The following is a 24,258-nucleotide window of genomic DNA, read 5'->3' as shown; positions in this document are numbered from 1 at the left end:
TTCAATAGCTTTGCACCAAATTTTTCATTGTTACATAAGACTATAAAAAAGCTGCTCATTAAGTGTGAGCAAGCTCCTCAGCTCCAGCACAACTGCTCTTGTTTCAAGCAACATTTGAAATCGTACATCATGATGAATGTCTTCTTCTTGATCATTTAGAAGAGAAATATGAAGATGGAGAGTGCCCTGCCTGATCAGCAGAGAAGCATGCTTCATTACTCTACTGATTTTAAATTAACATCATGGTGGATATACTGGAAATATTATACTAATTAAAGGACATTTCCTGTACATACAGGGACACTGACCTTGCCTCCAGGACAATTCAGTTAACGGGAATGAAAATTCAACCTGAAGAATTCACACGTGTTACTTCTTGTTACATAACACAGCTGAATAATAATTTGTGAATTTTAACACGTTTCCTGCTGAACAGCAAAGAGACAGACTGATGATGTCACCCCTGAGACAAATCCTGGAGCAGCTCTGACAGTGAATAATGGGACACCTGTTGAGACGTTTTCTGACTCACAGCTGCAAAACTGACATTCAAATTCATCTTCTTTGAAATATCGAGTGATGAGCAGATGTCACCTTATGACAATATTAGATTTAACTGTGTTCGGTTTTCTGTTGGTACCAAATCCACACTCAAAAACAACATGACTGTGTGCAGGTGACTTCATTAATGAGGGGTCAGATGGGTGACCTATTAGAGGAAATTGAAAATACAACACTAAATGTATTTGCACATATTTGGACAGGGTTGTCTATAAAAACTGAATTGTCCTCTGAAAATGGACAAAGCTTTATTGCCAATATTTGACAGCACTTGTCACTTAACTGATTTTTTTCAAACAAGTCAACATTTTTACAAGAGGTTTAAATTTTAGTTATTCAAGAACGTAAATAAGTAAGCAAGTAAATGCTGCAGGAGAAGGTAAGAATTGTGAGAATGGCAACCCAAAACTTTTTTTAGTGAGGGTAAATGTGGACTTTTCCCGCAATAGGAGCTGGAAATAGGAGAATAGAGATGCAGCAACGTTTGCTCTGAATGAACATAACAAAGCTGTGCCGAGTGTTTGTGTTTGTGTGGGCGGATGTGTGTGATTGTCAGGGGAGCACCCGCAGAATAGAAGGAATACAAGATGTGGTCATGTGAGCACTTGCATTAAAATCTCATCAGTGTTTCTGCTCTTGAAGGTTCACTCACTGTTTACAGCACATACATGAAGATAATGAGATGCTAATGTACTTTGTCTCCATCATACCTGTCAAATGTGAGCTGGGAGGACAAAATGACTTACTTGTGCTCAATCAGCAGCAGCAGCATTAAAAACATGTTTATGTTGCCAGTGTGTTAGCTCGTGTGATTATCAAACTACATACATCACACCCCTTGTCGAAGGTTTAGCAAGTGTAGAGCAGTCGGTGTGGGTGTGACACTGGAGGGGCTGATTCCTCCTGAACCATAGTTAAAAAACAACAACAACAGGAATACTGTGTGAGACACCTTCCACATCTATGTAAATGACTTATCCAAAGACCCATAAAGGTTGTTTCTACTCTCGGTCAATCCAAAAAAAAAAAATGTTAAAACAGAAACAACAAAAACGATTAATATTCAAATTGATTTTGAAGAGAGAAGTAAGTTTATCAATCCGGCTTGAGAAGATCTTGGACATTTTTACTGGGTTATTTGGAACTATGGTCTGCTGATGGTGCTGGACAAAAAGTTAGAAGATCTCATGTTTTACACATCAGGGTCTTCTGAGGATATCGATTTATGCAACATTTCACATCATGAAAGTGTTTGTCATTCTCCATTTTTGAACCAATATTTAGCCCACTGATGAACAAAGTGAACTATCGCAATCCCTGACACCTTTGACCCTGGAGCTACCTTCTAGCCTTGCTTCAGATATGGACCCTGAGTTTTCATGGTTTCATCTGCTGTGTCTTTTTTTCCTTGTCGCTGTGTAAACCCTGCTGTCATTCCATTGCCTCCCTTTCTATTTTCAGAACCTCGCCTCCTCCATCCCTCCCCATCAATCGCGACAGTGGGGAAATCCCTTGAAGATGGCGCTCGATCAGTAATGATTTTCTGCTCAGCTGAGCCATGAAAAGTGCACATGCACTCGCTCTCCCTCGCTCACCCTAACTCTCTCTCTTTTTCACTCTGTAAACCACATCATCCATCCCCCAATGCATCTTATTAAAGTTTTAAAGCCAAGGTAAGCCGGCGCATAAGTGAATCCCTCCATCCGCCCAGTTTAACTCTGCCAGACTCCACCCCACCCCTCCTTCTTTTTCTCACCGTCTCTCACTCTGAGGCAGCTTAAAATTAAAGAGAGGACAGCTTGGCATTTCTTTCTTTAGAAAATGATAAACCAACAGGCCAGACATCAAAATCCTACAGTGTATGAGGATCAGTAGACGAGAAGAAGGGGTGAGAGAGGTCTGCAGCGTCTTTTGAGACTTGTGAAAAGTTCCAGGTCACAGCAAACATTTAAGGCAGCTTGATGCTCGAGGAAACAGCTGGGAGTATTGTCAATCAAAGTGTTACTCTCTGCTGAATCTGACAGGAGGACACTGAACATTAGCTGTCTACTCTGATAGAATAAGTAATGTCCATCCCAGAAGCACACACTGTAGCCTTCTTCCACACTGTGAGGGTTCAGCAAGTTTGTATAACTCTGGCTGAATAGCGCCCACTGCCACAAGAAGTGACAATCATGGTTTCATCAAAAAGTCAGTTACATATCCATCATATCCTTTTTTTTAAGGTTTGCTGATATTGCTACCATTAGCCACCAGAAGCTGTAAATCATACCAGAACATGAAATGAAAACGAAAAAGCAGAAACTCTCACCATATTGCTATCTCAAAGAGACACTCTGGAACAGCTCTGTGTCTCATAAGGATGCAAGAGGTTCCCTTTTGCATCTTTTTCTTCACTTCTTAATACATGCCCACCAAAAAGTGTGTGTTTGGTTAGGTTCGGGCACAAAAATGACATGATGAAGAATAGGGAAATAATCCTGCTGTTGGTCACGGAGAGTTTTCGGTGAAGGGTTAAAGAATTTGAGGTCATTTAAAGCCTGATTCAAAAAGACAACTGTCTGAATGGAAATCCTTGAAGTTGTTTTACTTCTCTTCAGAAGGGCTTCTTCTGTTCTCCACTGACTGCTTGAGGGAGCTGGAATATATAACTCTCTGTCTTTGGCAGGCTGATACAAATTGTGTTCATAAAACTGTTAGTGAGCTTTTGTGTGTGCTGTCTTTTGGACTGTTCTGTGAGTGCCCGATTATGATCAAATCTTGTATGTGTTTTTGTAAGTACCTGCCTTAGAGCTCCGGATTAAATGTAACTCTTGTACTAATTCCGTGATATTTACTATGATGCGTACTGCTGATATTTTGATAAATGTGCACTGTCCTAATTCAATACATAAATAAATAAAACACAGTAAGTAATGGTTGTGAAGTCAGATGAGAGTCTTTAACTGGTTTGTTGCCCGAGCTCCATCAAGAGTTGTAAAAACCTCTGGCGGTCATACAGGTCACATGATCCAAGAGGTGAAGTAAGCTTTAACGGTTAAGACATTCAAAACTGCATTATATGTTGGTGATAAGTGGTGTATCAGAACACCTCCTTAGTTACCAGATGGTTGTTCTTCCTTTACATCTCCACCATCCAGCCAGCAGTCTTCCCTGGTCAGGATGTGAACTTCACTGTCTTCAAAAGGAAGACCTGAGCTTGTGAAGGGCTTGTGTTTTGTTTCTTCAATGCAGCTCAACTAAGTTCAGGTACATTTTGGATCAAGCTTTGAACCAAGGTGACTTTTATGTTGTACCACGGACTTGAATGTTAGACTCCCTCATAAGACTGCTTATAATTTCAACTTACTCTTATTAGAAAGAATGGGATATTCCCTCTTATTAAAGAGTCATATGCAGCAGACTTATTGTGAAATACACTTAAATTGAAACTAAACAGAGAATACTACATATTAATTATTTGGCTTATGGCATGCATCTTTTAAAGAAATATAACATAAGCACGGATCTTTATTCTTTCATATTGCCATGTAGTGTTCTTTCAATGTTTAATCAGAGATAATAAAAGACTAACATGTTTCAATAGTATGCAACATTAGCTTATAAACTCAACTGAGATAAGTGAGGAAATATTGCATGTTAGTCTTTCATATATGGATACTTAAATTACCAACAGCATCATTTTATTTATTTATTTAACTAGTGGAGCCTGATTCTACAAAGTCATTCATAGGAAGTAGCAGTCACAACTTGCCTCTGCACACAACAACATCCATTTTGTGAGGAAGAGGGTATTAAGAAATAGTTCAGACAATATCTCCCAGTTTGCATTTAGAAACTTCTTCTCTGAAAGGGAATGTTGGTGAGGGATATCAATATTAATGGTATAACACTGAGACCTCATTATCCTGAAGGTCATGGCGGGATGAGGATTCAGAGAGAGGAAGAGAAACGGAAGTCTTCAGTATTTCTGGCAGAAACGTTGGGCTAGCAGTAGGACACGTCCTGAAGGCAACCTGTCATTCTCAAATACACAATTACTCATCACCGCTTTCTTTTTTTTTGTATGTTAAATAATCCCTTTGATCTTTAGTGTGTGCAAAGTCAATTCAATCATTAAAATGAGAAGAAAAAAGTGTGGGTAAGAAGTGATTTATGGCATCAAAGGATATATCTTAGTTAGAACTTTCCCTATGAAGATAGTCGAAAAACTAACAGTAAGTCTATCTTGATTGATGATCAGGGAATTTTTTATAAAAGAATTAGTTGATACTAAAAGTCTGACAAAGTCTTCATAGTTATTTTCTGATGCTCTGTCCTACAAAAGAGGTTTGATTACCACATCTCTACTTTACTTGTCTCGGCCTGATTTACTCTAATCAACTCTCAGTCCAATCAGAATAAGACTGCATATAGGAAGGAGAGAGAGTATATGTTTATGTAGGGCATCGATGATGGGTGTGTATGTGTCATGTCTTCATGCAATAGGAGGTGATGCAATCACCTTTGCCTGGGTGTGCAAGCCCTCATACCCTCAGTGTGCCCCGCACACAGCTGACTTGCTGATGCAACCTGTGAGCTCCTGTGGTGCAGCTTGTGGCTCCAGCAGTCCTCTGAATGATGCATCACGCTGCATTTACATCAGGCCACTGTATCAGCCCAGTCTCCCAAATTGCCTGAATATCTTGCGCCTCTTTTACTCAAGCTGCCCTCTGCAGGGATCATCAACCTCACATCGCTGTGGATGATGTCGGTTTACATTTTTCATCAGAGCTGAATACTGAGCAGGGTTGGAGCTCAGAGGAATGCTTGCTCTCTGCACAGGGCACATCATCCTGTTCTCAGAGTGTCCAAGCAGTGATCCAACCTGCCAGTAACAGGCTTTACAAATGGATGACTGACACTCCTGCACGGTTAAAGTCTGGCTCACACTGCAGGATAATCAGGCCGATTTGAGCTCCGATTCTTCCTTCCCGACAATCGCAGGTTCGCTCCCGACTCGAGGCTGCTCGGACCCGATTATCTGCTCAGATTATCTTGTAGTGTGAGCGGTAAAAAGATCCAATCTTAACGTCCCCGATCTGCCCGGCAATCGCCGGGGACGCCCCGATTTATTTCAAACATGTTTGATATTTAGAATTTAAAATCTTGACGTTTACGTCATGAAAGGGTCCGGCAGAAGTTAGACAAGGGAGGACTGTAGTCATGGCGACCAGCGGCAGGACGCAACCTGGATTTTTTTTTTTTTTTTTTTTTTTTTTTTACTTTTCTGTACAGATCATCAGTGCAGCACTTTTCTGAAACTTGTATCCATATATCTACGATTGTATCTACTTTTCTATATCATACAACAACTTCCACTTCCTTGTCTTTCAATAACCGTCGTCCTTTGTTTTTTTCAAATGAAACTTTATTAACAATTGTCAACGCTCCGTCCCGATTTCACTCGTACAGTGTGAGCTCTCCGGCCGTGTCCGACAATCGGGTCGTACAGTGTGAGCACATAAATCTCAAGGTCTGGTCGGACAGTGTGAGCTGACATGCCACCCCGACTTTTATACAATCGGGGAAAAATCGCACAGTGTGAGCCAGGCTTAAGGGATAATGTGGGATCCTTAATATGATTTGAAATGCAAAAATAAAATTACCCAACCAAATATAATTCCACAGCTTTGACCAAAGAAACATCTAGATACTTGAGGCATTCATACAGGAGAGGTGGGACTCAGCAAGACTAAACTATCAGGAGCACAAGAGTAATTCACATTCTGGAAAAGAAGAAAACTTCTTACCCTTTTTCTGACCTACAGAGAAAACCCACAATCTATCAACTCCATTGCTGTTTTAAACCAGTTTGGAAAACAGTAGATGTCAGAGTTTGGTGACTAATCTCAGATTGAAATGCGTACTATGGCACTGTGTAGTTCTCGAAAGAAACGACAGAAACGTGTGCTGAAACATTACCATCTAAGGGCGATCTTGATGGGTGTGGTGAGGCAGGAGGTGAAGAGGTCAGCTGGGAGGTCAGGGTTCATGGGCAGCAGCTCGCTGGCTTCGCAGGCCGCCAGCTGGATGCAGTTCTTCATGGAGGGCGGCAGAGGCATCTGGGCGAGCGGGTGGCTGGGGTTGATAGCTGCCACCTGAACAAATCAGACATGAAAAGGGTTTCTTTTAATTCAATTAGCTCTAATAACCACCTTCATCAGATTTGAAGATGAACAAACGCAGCTCAAATTTGGCTACAAATCAATACAAAATGGAGAAATTTAAAACGGCACCCACCACAGAAAGTGATCTCAGTACTAATCTGTGTTTCAGACTCAAAACACTAAATTATTGAACTGCTCTGCACCCTGACCCACTGTCAGAGGAAATGAATGACAGAGAGACATAAAGAGAAAGGGAGCTGGGTGACTGACAACCTGACTTTAAATAGGAGAAACTTGTTTGTGTGTCTTTCACAGCAGACACACAATTTGAGAAGGTTACAGTTCAATGCAATAACTTCTTTATAGTTGTTCTAGAGTGCTCTTGTAAAGTTGTAGCATGGAATTAAAATGAGCATTGTCAGAATCCTGTCATGAGAATTAGAATCAGAAGAATCAGAAGCAATGTGGAAGACAACAGAAGCAGACAGGAGGACGACGATGAAGTGAAGATGTGAAATAAAAGTTTAAACACATCTTAAAGGTCACATATTATGCAAAATGCACATTCCCATTGTTTTCCAACAATAATATGTGTACATAGCATGATAAAGAAACTTCACACACGTTTTGGGGAGCTCTGAGTCGTAGTTTAACTTGTTGAAAAGAAGTATAATATGTGACCTTTTCAGAGAAGCATCTACAGAATGATATAGAAAATCTAGAAGAGAAGAGACAGGGGACTTAAAATAGATTAGAAAAGAAGCAGTCCTTTTTGGCATGTCAATAGTTAACACAAGTTAGAAAACTAATCCAAAGTGCAAGTGTGAGTTTGAGCAAATGTCCACAAAGGCAACAGGTGAAGGCATTAGCACCCTGTTACCACCTACACAAGCCTGCTCCGACTGTTGTCATTGTTGTTGCAAGCTGTCTGCACCCGACAGATTTGGCATCTTTTCATGAGTCCCAAACAACTTTTATACAAAGAAAATCAGCTATTCATTTGTGCACGTGTCAAGATTGAGGATAAGATTTTACTTAGAGCAGAAATGTCTAATTTATTTATCAACAACATTAAAAGCTCTAAATCACATGGAAGTTAAACCATTCAACAACATTAAAGAGCTCGTGAAACAAATACAAAATGAAAGTTATGAACTATGACTCCCAAACGTAGACAGCAAGGGATGAGCAGTAAATGTATTTTGGTTTCGTTTTCCCCTCTGCTGCATATAAACCAGAGGAAACTTTAATTTGCAAACAAGACAAATTAGTGCTTTTCTGCAGATTTGCCTCTTTGTGCTTTCTGCAGAAACATTGGAGTTGGCACACTGCATGAAACATTTTTAGAACTTAATGATAATGTGATGGGTTATTGATCCCAGGGAGGAGATTTCCTTCTTGCTTGCCCTCTTAGAAGGCGGTCTTTAGTGTTAAACAATCCTCTTGTCTATTCTACTAAACAGGATTAGCGTGGTATTTCTACACTGTGGGACTGCTCGGTCGATACCGGCCTGAAAAAACAGAAGGGGCTTTGCATATGATGTAAAACTTTAATTATATTTTGAGCTCTTGACTATTTATGTGCTCATTGTGTTGTTGTTTGCTTGATTTCTTTGCTGGGAGTTCAATATGGTTTCTGTCTTTAGCTGAGTAGACTTTAATGAGCTGTGGGTCTTAATGAAGGCGGAAAACCAACACTTCCCTTTATCACCGCTGACTGCTATGGTTAATGCTTTCACCTTTCAGCTCTGCCTAATTTTAGAAAGAAATTAAAGATGGAGATTGTTATGATTATAATAATCATCATTATTGCCTCTTTTCTGCAAAACACTAATGTCTATTGTTCCAGGAAACATCGAATCATGTTGCTCGTGTATTTTTTATTGACTCTTAAAAATCTTTTTTCAGCTGCAGACACAGAAACCATCCAGGAAAATCCACTGTTCTTTCTTTTGCAGAACAATTCGAGTACTTTTTTTTTTATCACTGTAGGGTCATAGTACATAAAACATGACAGTCATCTCTTGCTTGAGTATATGAGTTTAATCAAACTGAAACCTATTCCAATGCAAAACCAGTTTTCATCACTTACTGCCACCAATAATCCTCTTTCTAACGTTTGCAACAATGTGCCAATTTCAGTTTGATCTACAAACACTTGTGTGGGATGCATAAATCAGCTGTGACCATATATTAAACCCCAGCATGGCTCACTGTGGGTAAGCACAGTGGTGTAAATTGCAAAGCTCTTACTGTATGACCTCTTGAAGCCTTGTAGAACAGCTGTTTACTGCAGCGGAAAATTCTGCTTTGAGCACTAAAACTCTTTCTGTGTTTGCAAACACTTGAGGGGCTAAAGGCACAAAGGCAGAGAGCACGGGAAGAGTGGGAGATGTCCTCAAACAGTTTGGTTACAAGTTAGTTAGTAGAGACTAAAAGCCCAGGTAATAAAGCCACACTCATAAAAAGAAACGTGACTAACTCTTTAGACCGTCTAAAAACAGCCTCCAATCTCAGGGTGCGATCACAGTGGAACTATGGACAGGAACACAAGCCCTGCTACAGTCCTCATCATTCAAAGTTCAAAGTATGAAACTGACTGCATCTAACAAAAAAGCTTATGTCAAAGTTTAATGCCAGCATGTGATGTGATTAGCTTTAGCAGCCACCAGCTTCAGTAGTCCATATGCTGTGGCACTGCCCACATACATTTAAAGGCTTTATATGCGATTTTTTGATCCAGCAGATGTCGCCCTTGAGCACCAGCATGAAACCAAAACAACTCGCGGTGCATTGTTGTGTTAGCATGCTAATGCTAGTGATCTTTATTATGCTCGTATCTTCACACTGCATGTAAATTTACCTGAAATGAGCGTGATCTAGAAACACAGTTAAGCAGTGAGTACAGTATGTTATTCTTCTTTTCTCTAGTCCCTCAATTAAACAACTTTTATACTCGAGGGGAGGAGTCAGCCGGCCGTCCGGACGATGTAAACAAAGTGAAGATAGGACTCTGAAAACTCTGAAAACATCACAGACAGTGGGACTCGGGTGTTACTCCCATTGTAGACAGTCATGACTCACAGAGTTATTTTCAGAGGATATACTTGATTTATATTACATTTAAGTGTGAAAAATCACATAGAAAGACTTTAAGCTATAGTGTCAAAACTTTTCAATCTCTACGAATAAGGGAAGAAGCTGTTTATCACATTCCACTCTTTGGCTTTCAATTATCACCATTACACTACGACCACTCAGTCCTTATGGATGATTAACATGACACCTGAATTTAAAACAAACTGCATTCTCATTAAGAGAGAATGAAGACCCATTTAAAACATCTGACAACTCTAATTATAAAAGTGTGCTATCCCCTCCAAACAACGAGATGATCTTAATATTAAAACACTAGAGTACGTTTGTCCTCTTTGTCATCCTCATCAAATCTTTCCTTTTTGTTTTTTCTAGTTTTTCTTCTCTTTAAAAGTATTGTTGGTGGTTTAATTGAATGTGCATTTAAATTTGATTTTGCAAACAAATGTGTTATATTCTTTGAATTTCTCTAGAATGAGACATGCAAAATATAAAAGAAAATGTGCAATCAATCATAAAGTCATGGAGAGATAAAAGTCTGAGCACATAGCAAGACAAGCACATTAGCACTCGTAGTAATAATTGACCTACAGTTAATGAACTAAGGGCGCACTCACTGGGCTCAGTTTCTCCATGAGGAGGCGGGATCGATTATACTTCATGTTCAGGTTGTGTGCCAGGGCTTGTACTCGTGCTTGAGCAACTGTACTGTGCCAAAGCAAACCTCTCCAATCCGTGCCAGGGTGAAGGAAGTGTTTGGTGCTTAAAGGCTTTATATGTGATTTTTAACATTTACATGTAATATAAATCAAATATATCCTCTGAAAATAACTCTGAGTCATGACTGTCTACAATGGGTGTAACACCCGAGTCCCACTGTCTGTGATGCTTTCAGAGTCCTATCTTCAGTTTGTTTACATCGCCAGGACGGCCAGCTGATTCCTCCCCTCGTGTATAAAAGTTGTTTAATTGCGGGACTAGAGAAAAGAAGAATAACATACTGTACTCACTGCTTAACTGTGTTTCTAGATCACGCTCATTTCAGGTAAATTTACATGCAGTGTGAAGATACGAGCATAATAAAGATCGCTAGCATTAGCATGCTAACACAACAATGCAGCGCAAGTTGTTTTGGTTTTATGCTGGTGCTCAAGGGCGACATCTGCTGGATCAAAAAATCACATATAAAGCCTTTAAACACAGAACGGAGCACTCACACTAGTCCGAGGAACGGGACTTTGGGGGTCAAACGTGTTTGGGGCGAGGTACGGATTGCCTAGTGTGAGTGTGCCCTAAAACACAAACAGTGCAGTAACACACCAGAGGTCCTGAGGGGAAACTACTCCGTGGACCTCACAGCTTCATCTCAGCATCTGATGCAAGTTTGGGTAAACCCACATAACCTGAGGCGAGCATGTGTTACTCATTCTGCGCCTAGAGGGTCAGTCAACGACAGGATTAGACAAGAAAACAAACAAAACTAATGATCCAGCAGGAAGGAATTTAACTGTTACAATTCAATTTCTCCTGAAAATCCACTCTGAAAAAACTGCCGTGAACTTTTTCAAATGTTCGGTCTGGGTTTGAGTTAAGTTTATCAAACTGCATTCTAAAACGGTGATGAGCTACTGTAGATTTACGTAATTTCTCCCTGTTCCTGTATATACTGCAGCGCTGTCCTGCTCTCTGCTAGTCTAATAACTCATTAGCTGACTCTATAAGTGAGGGGGGGGGGGGGGGGGGAGGCAGCAGCTGAGTCTCAGATCTCAGTGTGAGACACAATGTATTTACAGATCGGCTCTATAAGGAGCTCTGCACACACATGAATAAATCATGATATTAGAAATACAGAAGAATATTCTAAATGAATGGAGGGGGAAGTGTGATAATGTCTGTAGCGTTGCATGTGTCTTTTCCCTCTATCAACATGCATATTTCAGTTCACTTTGAAATGTTTGCAGGCGGGGAGTGGGAGCACGCCTGTTGCTGTTGGATCTGTGCCAATCTTCTTGTAACGCAATTCTTCTTCTCTCTGTGTAATGAGGAAACTGTTGACTCGATGCCAGAGACAGACATCTCAGACGCATGCGGCGTGCGCGTCGAAAAGCCTCTCAACGTGTCAACCTCAAGAAGAACAGTTTCTGCCGAAAGGAATTTGGAGAAAATGTGTGCCGCGGTAATCCGTACTGTAAACATAACAACATCTCCAGCAGAAGCTGATTAATGCCATGCATCCACTGTAATTATCACATTAGCATATTGTAATCTCACAAATTACCATGAAAATCACTATGACAGCTTTCTTTTCTCTCTTTTCCACTGGGGATATCAGGGTACAATTTAATTGCTGCGAATTCCTCTTTTTTGAAAATGTGACACTAATTTATGAGACTAATCCTACAAGAAAAGAGGGGAGGGGAGGGGGGGGATTTCAGACCTTAAAAACACACAATCCCTGCACGCATCCACACCAAAATGCAACCCTAGTCAAGCAATAATTTCTACAGTGGTGCATTAATTATTCATTAAAATAATAGAAGGAGCTAGAAGACTTAATGTGAGCATCCTGGAAATGCTGGGGAAAAAAAACCTTACCCACAACATACACACAAGCTCTCATAGACCAGCATGTTCTATATGTGAGTGCTGCAGGGAACACACACACACCTTACCTTTCCACCCTGCAGCTAATGCAGTGAGCATGTTTGCTGAGTGCACGCAGGAAGTGATGAGATATTTAAAAGGAAGCAGGTGGCCCCATAATAGAGTACTCAGAGCACACACCCACATAAAACACACACATACCCACACACAACTGACACACACAGACCTACTGAATGGAGTGCAGGAGGAGGTTTGGTAAGGTGCTACGGAGGAGTGTCAAAACACCTCCTCCTCCTCCCCCTCATCCTCAGCCATATCTTTTCCTCAGTCATCCTCCATGCTCATGTCTTCATCTGCATCTCTAAATCATAACGTCCCTGGTGAGATCCGGCCTGTCGTGCAATATGAAGCAGGTGCACTATGCACAACTAATTAAAAATGGCGGACAATGTGGGTGTACCTCCATCCCTCTGTGCTCTTCATAAGCGCACGGAGGGATGTGTGTGCAGGTGTGTGTGGCTGAGGAGGGGGGACTCCCCGTTTGGATCATCTCCTGCATGATTTATAAGTCTCTGCGAGTCATCAGGCTCTCTCTCTCTTTATCTTCCATTACCCCTCCCCAGTATACACTTCCTGTGTGAGTGGGTGAGAAGGGCGAGCACTCAGGTGGAAAAGTTAAATTGCTTATGGATGTTATGTAACTTCCCCTGCATCCAACCACGGGACTTCCTCTGGGTATTTCCCTGTAACCAGACACTGTAGTTACACCCAAGAGCACCCCCTGTGAATAAATGATCTTTGTGTGCATGGACTCAGCCAACACCTTTGGATACACAGTCTGCCCTGCTAAGAAAAAGAAAAATCTAAAACTGATCATGTGTTTGTGTTTTCTTGCATCAGCCTCACATTATCTCTCAGAGCATCATCACAAGGTGCACATTCAGATTTTATGGGGAAGGTTTGAACTAGAGTCACACTTAATGGACAACAGACAATGGTAGCTAAAACTTCTGACTTGGCAATAGACTAGCGAGAACCCAAAATGGCCCATTATTTAGAAACCTTAGTCCTAACTTCCTACAAAAATGAGAAGGTTTGAGTTCCATTCATAGACTGTAAATATTAATGGATGAAGCCTGAGTGATGTAAGCCTTCTGTTCCTGCCAGGGGCTCCGAAAGCTCATCTGCAGCAGCTGCCATGCTGGAAATCCTGTCTCAGCCTAACTTTCAGTCAACCTAACGACAAGCTGAGAGCTGGAGCTGAGGCGGGTTTTAAGCCTACTGATGAACCGTTACATCACACCCACCTGTCAATCATGTCAGCTACGCGCCTAACTATACATAACACATATCGTTTTCAGAATCAAAACAGAGCCGTTTCACCCCGTACAGTGTGTGCCCATGATGACAACTAATCAGACCTATTTCCTTTTTGTACCAGGCTGTTAACATGTTTATTCATGCTGTAAAAACAGCTTTTTTGCCTGGGTATGTGACTTCCAGTGCTCCTAAAGCCAGATTCAAGCGGACGCCTGACAAACTGCAGGATTTTGCAATTGGTTTAATTTTTTAAGTCGGAGGTTGCCGCTTGGCTCCAACCTACTAATCTGCTCTGGAAACTCCCAGCTTTAATTTTGAAGTAAAGTGTTCCAATTTCAGGAACCAAAGTAAGTTGGTCATATTATATTAAATTATGCAGCACATCGGCAATGAAACAGGGGGAAAAGTCAGTCCAAGTTGATTGAATTGCAGCCCAAACTTTGCTTTGACAGAACTGTAAAAGCAAAGAAGGGTACAGCCAAACATCTGGATTACCTATGGTGAAGAAGGGTGGCAGTCCACATTCAGATTTAGATATGCTGATGTGCTATCTGCAGGCAAAGAAATAAAAATGCTCCTTTAATTTTTACTTGACAAGAAAAAAACACATTACTTCTATAAGTAGTGATATACAGTATATCTACATATCTATATATAGATTTATTTTCTGTTATAGCTGCTGTTTGTGTGTTTGAATGACAAGTTATGAGGAAAGCTAACAGAAAACAAAATTAAGGATGACCGAGCTCTGTCTGTTTTATGAAGCTAAAACCTTCAAATCTTCAAACGACAGGTTTATTTAACATATTTATTACATATTGAGTAATGATTGCCTCTGAGTATAAGTAATAGTTCACTAGAATAAGTGCCCGCCTGTTGAACAAGTTGCCTTTGTGTAAGTTCATCAACAGAAACTGAAGCCTTACACGTTGCATGTGTTTTCATACTAGGTCAGTGAAGCTGACAAAAATAAAAGACGTTTTAACGGGGATCAAAGACAATTATTCCTAATGTTTTACAAAGTCTATAACCTGGATGCTCACTCCAGCTGAACGATATATATATTATTGGAACATCACAATAATGATGTGCATACGTGCAATAATCATATCACAGGATGTGCAAGGTGAAGCATGTGACCTGAAGCACATCATGCTGCCACTTTCCTGTTTGTTTTATTAAATGCAAACAAAAACTACCCATTTTTACAACAAACGTCTGAGTGATGTCATCTTCAGTGGTCACAGAACTGACGTACAGAAAAAGAGTTGAAAAAAGGGTAGAGGGAAGGGAAATTGGCACATAGACAGCTTCCTGAAGATGACTTTAAAGCTAAAAACCCTAAAAAATCAAATCAACTGCAGAACAGACAATGAACTCCATTTTGCAATTTTACAGACCTATTTTCTTTGACCGGGTTAGAATCACTAGAAAATTCTGTGATGTGTTCTGAAATACTTACAAGCTATCATACCTGCATCTTCAGACAGAATCATCATCACTGTTGAAGATTTAAGGAAAATATACCAGTTCCAGCCGCTGTCTTTGTACACTGATAAGTACAGCTGAGCTGGCTCCAGTATGGCAACCAATCTTTCAGGCTTCAGTGGACCCACATATGTTCCCTTTGTCATACAGAAAATCATTGCCTTAAATTCCATGTCCAAAGGACCATAAAGATTTCAGACCAGTAGCCCTTTCCTCAGTGACCAAGAAATCTAAAAAAAATAAAAATAATAATCATTCTGCTCGAATAGCTTGTTAGCAAAACAAAAGATAAACTTGATCCATAACAATTAGCTTCAAAGCACATTAAGGGGACAGAAGATGATGACACTCTGGTTCAAATCATCTCCAAACATTTAGATAAACCAAATACGTTTGCAAGAGCAGTCTTTCTAGACTTGTCTTCAGAATTCAACCCAATAAAAGCAGACATATTGGTGTGAAAAAGGATTCAACAAGAACTGAATCCCTTTTTGATACGCCTCATTTCTCACCAACACAGTCCACTTTGTCAGGTGAATAAAACTCTCTCATCTGCCACCACCTGTGGGCAGGGTTGTGTGACTTCAGCTGTGCTTTTTACTTTAAATACATATGATTGTCGGTTAGATACTGTACACAATTTCAGTACATTCTAGTGTATCCTGATGATACAGACCCTGGGCTGCAGCAAAATGCTGTCAACAAAGTAGTCAAAGGAGTGATACTAACACTCTAGACATGAATACAAAGAAAACAGAAAATTCCATTTGGTTTGCCATCTGATGCTCACAAAGCCCCTATTTTTATTCATAATTCAAAAAAAAAAAAAAATCAAGCAGGTGTCTTATAAATATTTCAGTGTAATAATCGACCATCTGTTGTCCTGGAAAGACCACATAGAATTTATCTGCACAAAGAGAAAACAATTAAACAAAGAATTGATTTCCTCCGCAGACAGAGATCTTTTGGGGTGAACAGACTAATTATTGTTTCCTGTTTTACCTCTGTGATGCTCAGAGTCCTACAGTACCGTAACACCACAGAGTACATGTGTCTGTCCACTACTTTAAAGTCTACACGGCTCCACCAATAAAAAATCTGTCCCAGTTAAGTAGACAGTAGACACTTTAGGTGAACTGTGTCTGCACTTTTCTATTTATCCTCTAATATGCAACATGTAATAACCTTTCCTCCTGGTGACCCTTAGATATGTTCTTCATGAGAATGGGACTAACAGACAAGTGCTATGGCTTACAACAAAGAGAAAATAAATGTCTTCAAATTAATTATGGACCATGGTAAGCATAAAAATATTAGGAAAGCAAAGAAATAAAAATTATGCAGCGGTTCTACTTTGACTAATGACTACACTGAACAAACTAAAAAAATGGGGCAAATAATTAATTATTTCTGTTCCCTGAAACCAGATTTTTTTTAAAAAAGAATTGCAATTTGCAAGAGGCAAAAGAAAAGTATTGAACCTCATGCTGGCCCTGCAGCAATGCCATGACCTCTGCATGAAAGAGTGAAGAGCAGGAGATGCTGAGGATGCGGAGACGTTTGTGACAGTTTCTGTCAAACATTGCAGCAACTCAGCAGTTTATCTGCTGCTGCCTTCCCCATTCACAGAAGCTCTTCCCTTTTTCCTCCCGTCTCTCTGCTCAGTACTGCTCATCCTGTACCTTTCTCCCTCTGCTTTCCGGCTAATCTATAGTCTGCCTGAAACTTTGCAATGAATAATTGAGATGAATGACAGCGCCATCTCATTAGGGATTCACATAACATGCCATAGCCGGGAGAGTGAAAACGTAATAAAAAGATGAAGCGGAAAAGGAGCTGGAAATGGTGTCTGTATGAATGTGTGTGGAAGGGGGAGGGCTGTGTACTCCCATGAATGGAGCAGAACTCAATGATTTAAAGCATGCTGCCTGTTTGATTGACTAGATCACAGAACTGAGAACATCCAGGGTTTTTCAGAGAGAGGTCTCACGCTGAGAGTCATGACTCAACACTCACTGACAACCCCTTTAGAAATACAGTATATATGGATGTGAATGAGAGTGGGTTTATCTGTGAATGATTTGAAGGATTCCTTCCTACACATGAGGAACTTTTCCAGACCAAGTTTCCAAGATTTGTATTTACTTTTTAGGGCACGGTCACACTGGCCATCCGTACCGTGCCCAAGCACAACCCTAAAGTCCAGTTGGTTTGACCAGTGTGAACGCTCCGTGCTGTGCTCAGGCACGGTACACTTCCTTGGCTTTGGCACACTTCGGAGAGGTGTGCTTTGGCACAGTACACTTCATGCACGAGCACAAGCACACAACACTGACAGCCTTCATCCAGAGTTTCATGTCTGTATCTGACTAAATTTACTCAATGTAAGACACAAAGTAGCTGTCATATTCTCTGTGGTGTAGCCGCGCATCTATTTTATTTTTTTATTTATTTATTGCTGTGTCTGATAAAAATGACTTAAATTAAGCCTCAAAGTCAGTAAAGTAGCTGTCATGCTCTCTGTGTTGTTCTCCGATGTGCAGACGCGGACTCAACTGCGCGTCCCTTTTTCTCTCTCTCTCTCTCTCTCCCTCTCTCTCTCTCGTCCGCCTGTTTGTAAACTGAGCACGCTTCATAATAACATAAAGCATGCATGCTTTGTATTATGACGTTATGTAGAAGAGGTAATCGTGCTTAAGCACGGATAGTCCTGTGTAGTGTGACCGCGGGCCGTGCCGGCCAGCGTGGGAATGGCGCAGCGGGGGGCCAATCGTGCTTGAGTACGGCACGGTACAGATGACCAGTGTGACCGCGCCCTTGGACCACATTTGACTTCAGAATACAAATACCTTTATATTTAATTATCAAATATGCATGTTTTACCTTTTTAATCCTAAACAAATCAGGTTTTAATGAGAAGAATAGTCTGGTGAGGTCGCCATCTAACACTGGCTTTTTGGGCATTCAGTCCATACTTGGAAGTAGAAATTTTGATGATGTCCACTATCTCAAATCTTCAAAGAGGTAATACCTTAACCACTATTGATTTATTCAAATTATTTCCCTCCAACTGCTGACTGAATACAAGCTTTTTGCTGTAAACCTAACCCCCAATGTTGAATCTTTCAAAAATGAAAACTGGGAGCACCAGTTTGGCTCAGTTGGTAGAGTATGCACCCTCATTACAGAGGCTACAGTCCTCAATGCATCAGCAGGTACCACTCCTGTCCAATTTGCATATCCTGGATCCTGTGTAAATCTCCTCCAATTTGTCCCTCTACTAATTCCAGAGTGCAGTGTTGTGACATGCCACAAACAACAAGAGTGTGTGTTGTCTGTTCAGCGGCCTCACCTCCAGCTCCTGCTCTCTCTGCAGGGCAAACTGTTTAAAAGACTTGACGATGATTCCCGCGTTGGAGCAGTCATAGACAAAGATGGACGGGCTACCCATCCACGTCTGCAGGTCATAGATGGACAGCGGGATGTACTGGGTGTAGTTCTGCGAGAGGGAGAAACACCATGTTAATACAGATAACTCACTTTTAAAGTTGATGTGTAACACAGCAGAGGGAGATAGAAAGAGTTAAAAAGAGGAAATCAAGACTGTGAGATAGAAAAATTAGGTTGATGGGAACACAGAAAGAGACGATGATTAACAAATGTAATAACTTCAGTGTGATGAAAGGTATTATATCCTATACTTTTAGGAAAATGTTGCTCCACACCCTTTACCCAGGATTGTTTGCACATGCACACTCATCTCCTGTTTCAGCTGCCAGTGACACAGCAGTTTAATGTTACAGAAAGTACGAGGAGTTAAATGTGCAGGAAGAGGAAGGAGAGTTGAGTAGGGGAGAAAGGACATAAGGCCCGAGGGTACAGTTGGGATGTGGAAGAAACAGCTAAGCCCAGACAGGAGTGGTGCATCATTGTGAGTGGGTGCTTACTTATGGAATAAGGGGAACAACTGAAGATTTAAACAATTACAATTGGTACGTCGCTAAGTCTCGATGAATGCAGGTAAGTTTGTTTGTATGTTTTGGCTGTTAAGCAAGCAACATGCTCAGAGAGTTCAAACTGAAGGCAACAAGTAAGATTCAGAAACTGCAGTTCCTCAAGTGTCCACTTGAGGCTGGGTATGAAAGGAGAGTTAATCCCCATAGTGATCCGTATAAAAGTACCTAACTTTACATCGGAAATAAACTGAGCATTCAGGTTTCAGAACAGGGCATGGCACAATCACAGCAGCAACACTTGTAATAAACAATATTGTTAATCATCTTGATAACCATTAACATTGTGCTGCTTTCTTTATTGATTTATCCAAAGCCTTTGATACTGTCGACCACAGCATTTTAATAAAAAAAGCTATCTTCAATAGGAGTTGATGAACTCTCTGTTAACTGGTTTTATGATAATCTCTCAGGGAGAACTCAAGCTGTTGTTGAGGAAGGTATCAGATCGAGCTCTCTTGAAATTAGCAAAGGTGTCCCACAAGGGTCTATTTTAGGTCCACTTTTATTTTCTTTGTATATAAATAACACGGTGCTCTGTTCCCCACATTGTGATGTACATTTTTATGCAGACGACACAATCCTGTACGCCACCAGCGCCTCTAGTGAATTAGCTATTAAAACTTTGCAGTCAGCTTTTGATGCCTTTCAGATAGCTCTCATTAATCACACGCTTATCTTAAATTCTGATAAAACAAAATGTGTTTTATTTTCAAGGTCCTATGTGAACAATGTTCCTATTGGTATTCACACACTTCAGGGTTCCCAAATTGAGATGGTAGAATCTTATGAATACCTAGGGATTTGGCTGGACAATAGGCTCTCTTTCCGCACCCATGTGGAACAACTGTCTAAAAATATTAGAATAAAAATAGGATTCTTCTACAGAAACAAATCCTGCTTCTCCACTGCCAGTAGGAAAACCATTGTGCAATCTACAATTATGCCTGTTTATGATTACAGTGACATTGTATACATGCATGCCTCTCCCACAACCTTGAAACCCCTTGATGCTTTGTATCATTGCGCATTGAGGTTCATGACTGGCTGCAAAGCTCTGACACATCACTGTACCTTGTACACCAAGGCTGGTTGGCCCTCTCATCGGCTCACATTTATTTATAAGTCCATTCTTGGTCCACTCCCCTCCTATCTATGCACTCTAATTTCACGCAACATCGGTAGCTATAGGCTACGCTCGTCTGACCTGTTATTGCTATCTGTACCTAAGGTCTGCACAGAATTAGGTAAGATGGCCTGTACTCCGCCCCCTCTTTTTGGAACACACTACAGGCTGACTTGCGTCTGAATGATCTGGTCACTCTAGTGGAATTTAAAGGAATGCTGAAAGAGCACAAATTAAAATCAATTGGGAGTTGTCTATGTTAATAGTCCTGCATTGGACACCTGCCTTGACTTTTAATGTGTTTGTATGATGTTTTTGTGTGTATTGGCCATGCATCTACTTTGTGTTTTTGATGTCTGTTACTTCAATGTTTTTTTATTATTTTATTTGCCACTGATGTACCCAGGTCTCTCTTGAAAAAGAGATTACAAAATCTCAATGAGACTACCTGGTAAAATAAAAGTAAAAAAATATATATATATCGCTCAGTGTTTAAGAACAACTCAGGTTAAATCTGGAAAAATCATATTTTGTGGGAACCGTCGTGGATAAAAATCTTTCCTCTGGAGTAAAAATATGGTCAGGTCTTGCTCCAAAATACTTAAATAGTTAGGTCATGATGCAAAACTCTAGAGTCCATATGACAAGTTTAAGTAATGCAACCAACAGATCACAACAGGTTTTTTTATTATGTGAAAGGACTGGAACTGGACTACTGCAATGATAATGCTCATAAAGGTTTTACTGAATTGATCTTATTCAAGTATGATGTTTAACTTAGCTTTCTTTGCTTTAGTTAATTCCCTTCATCAGATTATATATTTGTGTTTTGATGCATAAACACAACTTTGGACATCTTGCAAAACATAACCAAGAGAATCCAATGTTACAGCACGTACATTTGAGAGGTTATCCCTTATTTTTAAGAGTGATACCTTATTAAAGACCCAGATCTCTCCATTGACAGTGGGCCGTGGTACCCCGTGGCCGTTGTAGTGGAAGAGGACGCGCTCCTCTTTGGCGTTCCGTCTCAGTGACGTGCACAGCTTCTTCACCTCGTCTACTGTGGGGTCCAGACTCTGTTTGTAACGCGCCTGAAAAACAGGAACAATGAGAGAAGAAAGGTGTGATTGATTTGCAGCTGAATATCAGCTTTTTGTAATTTCCTAGAAACCAAGAAAGAAGTGTAAACTATGCAACACATGCCAATTAACATAGACATCATAATAACAAATGATGGAGTTTAATGAAAAAAAATGACACAACACATTAACATAATCACCACTCATCCTGCCTGAAGATGATATACACCAGGGGAACAAGAGACGCATATAAGAACACACTAACACGCACATCTAAGAGACAGTAGGTGGGATGGCCATAAGCGGGATCATCTTGCTTTGCTTGATGTTGTGTGCATCACAAGGCCATACATGGCAGAATAACTGAAGGTACAGGGTCAGGGTGACCCAACAGTAACTTACGGTAAATAAGACTGGCTGGTTTTTTTTTCTTTCGTTTATTGAAACTTCTAAGGCTGACAACAACAAAACAGGCAGAAAATCACATTTTCTCTGAGGACAATGAATTACTCGGATGCTTGGCACGTTATGGCCATGGCTCATACTTTAAGTAGAAGTCTAAAATAGACCGAAGATAAATAGGGTTTTTATGTTGAACACATCACATTTTTTTAAATATATTTTCAAGTTGAAAGGTGCAGCTTGACATCAATTGTCCGTAAAGTGATGGAAACACCTTGACATGTCAGTCTGACTTGCATTCAGCTGAGAGGCAAAATAACGATGTTCAAAAACAGGAAGTTCAAGGAAAAAAACTAAACTAGGAGAGAAACAAAAACGGTACTGAGCGAAGAGGTAACTACATGTGGCAGATTTACTCCTGAAGAAATACAATCAACCGTTCAACGTACAGTTACTTTGTAGAAAAAAAAACACCAAATGAGGTTAAATATTTTGGATTAAATATCCCTACACTTTGGACCACTTAAAAATTGTAACCAATCACAACTATTATTTCACTGTATTATTACATTAATATTTGGTATTTTATGTCAGAACTTTTACTACAGGGTAAAATGTGTGATTCATTAAAAAACGGTTCTACTAGACATTGCTCCAAATGGAGTTGGGCGACATGACAAGGGACGATATTTTAAAATTAACATAGGTTTTTACTTTTACACGCTTTATGAAGGTACAGAACACTTGAACATTGAGCTTTAATATTTCTTTTAAATGTACACATTTCATTCAGAGTGTCAACATGGCTGCAAGCACTAGCTCTTAAGACCATTTTGGTCTATGCACAGTGATGTTGCGCTTTGTGAGTCCAAATGGTTGCAGATATTTAGCTTGCAGTAGCTTTGCGGTCAATTCACAACAGAGTTACGGACTATTTGGATTCTCCAATCATTTCATTGTTTAGCAGCAGAAAGCAAGTTGTCTTAATCTTTCCGATGGAGAGGTTTCTGGACTCGTTCTGACTGACTCACTGAAGGGTCAGAACGGACGTTTTGCCTTGTCAGCCTCAAAAACATAAAACGTAGCATTACCAGACACGGGCACTTGTTTTACCGTCTTAGTATTAACTCTTTGTTAATTATGTAATTAATTGTTTAAGGTATGTTAGACCAATGTTTATTACTTTAACTACAGTTTCTCTGTTATTCTCTCTGCTTGCTTTCCCTGCTGTTGTTTTTTTTCCACCACAATGGACGCACAGCTGCTGTGACGTAATCGTGACGTCCATACTCCATATTGATCTATAGAGGAGGGGAGCTTGTTTCCTAAAGGCTCGGCAGTTGTCACAAAGTGGTTTTGTGTTGTATGCGTGTCCTTGAGCAAACCACTGTAGGGCATACCGGTACATTTTGTATAAAGTTCAGGGCAACTAAATCCAGAAAACCAATTCAGCAACAAAATCCAGGAGAAGCACAACTACTGTAAGTTATTCCAGCAGATGAAGAGTGTGGCACTATCAGTTGGACAGTATAGAGGCTGCCAACCTTCTTTGGAAATCCACAAAGCACTGGGAAAACAGGATATCAGGTCTATTAAAATAAAAAATAAACCTGTTGTGGATTACAATCTGATATTTAATGTAAGGGAAACAAAGCCAAGCCCTAACTTTAAAAAAAAATCTAATTTAAGAGAAAAGGTTACTTTTGTAATGTGAGAAATGCCATACAGGGGGAGATATCTTTTGAGAATTCTGGTTTTGGCATCCCAACATTAAGAGTCTGAATCAGGAAAGAAATGACTAAGGGGCTGGCAGATCACATAAGAGACATTTTGTTTGCAAAGATTCCAATATTAGACTGACTCAAAGAAAGACATTGTTCTTTCAAAGATGATAAGCTAACTCTTTCAAAAGCCATATTACACTCACAAAAACAGTGGCCAAAAAACTCTACATGTCAAAACACAATGACAGATATGTCAAAGGATGTGGTCTTGATTCAGAGATGGTAAATGTTACCGCAGTACTTACAGTGTTATTTTGGGGTAAAAAAAGAAAGCAAATAAAGGTTGTTTGTGAACTTCATACAAGAGGTTTGCAGAACTGGTAAGTGACATATTTCATACCCTTCCTACTGTCAACAGCGTGTTCAGTGTTGTTGAACAAATCAGCCACAGCAGTGTTTTTTGAGTGCAGGCTCACAGAGAAACACTAGAAGTAGATATTTTACACATAAACAAACCCAACAACACAGAACGCTCAGCTTGAGGTGCAGCTACTTTTGTTTTTACTCCTAGAAACTTGTTTTCTCTGCCACCTGCTGCGAAGTTTAGATCATACTTCGGTAATCTGAGGGATTTTACAAGAGTGAAGTCAGCGTGAAACTCGTGTCTGTACCCGTGTGGATGTGCAGAGTGGA

The 24,258-nt window shown here is 40.3% G+C and overlaps 1 protein-coding gene across 4 annotated transcripts in view; it reads right to left on the bottom strand.

Moving 5' to 3' along the window:
- The window catches only part of rptor (regulatory associated protein of MTOR, complex 1), a 176,147-nt gene that overhangs the window by 96,033 nt on the left and 55,856 nt on the right, over positions 1 to 24,258 (bottom strand). For all 4 annotated transcript variants that reach the window (XM_061047764.1, XM_061047782.1, XM_061047773.1 and 1 more), the window contains exons 5-7: positions 21,293 to 21,451; positions 18,571 to 18,717; positions 6,526 to 6,701 (exon numbers count right to left, since the gene is read on the bottom strand). In XM_061047764.1, coding sequence (XP_060903747.1) covers positions 6,526 to 6,701; positions 18,571 to 18,717; positions 21,293 to 21,451 — 482 coding nt within the window. The remainder of the gene's footprint in view (positions 1 to 6,525; positions 6,702 to 18,570; positions 18,718 to 21,292; positions 21,452 to 24,258) is intronic.

This window comes from Labrus mixtus, chromosome 2 (genome assembly GCF_963584025.1).
Source record: "Labrus mixtus chromosome 2, fLabMix1.1, whole genome shotgun sequence".
NCBI classification, from domain to species: domain Eukaryota; kingdom Metazoa; phylum Chordata; class Actinopteri; order Labriformes; family Labridae; genus Labrus; species Labrus mixtus.
Note: the sequence above shows the minus strand (reverse complement) of the source record. Positions and strands in the feature narration are given on the sequence as shown.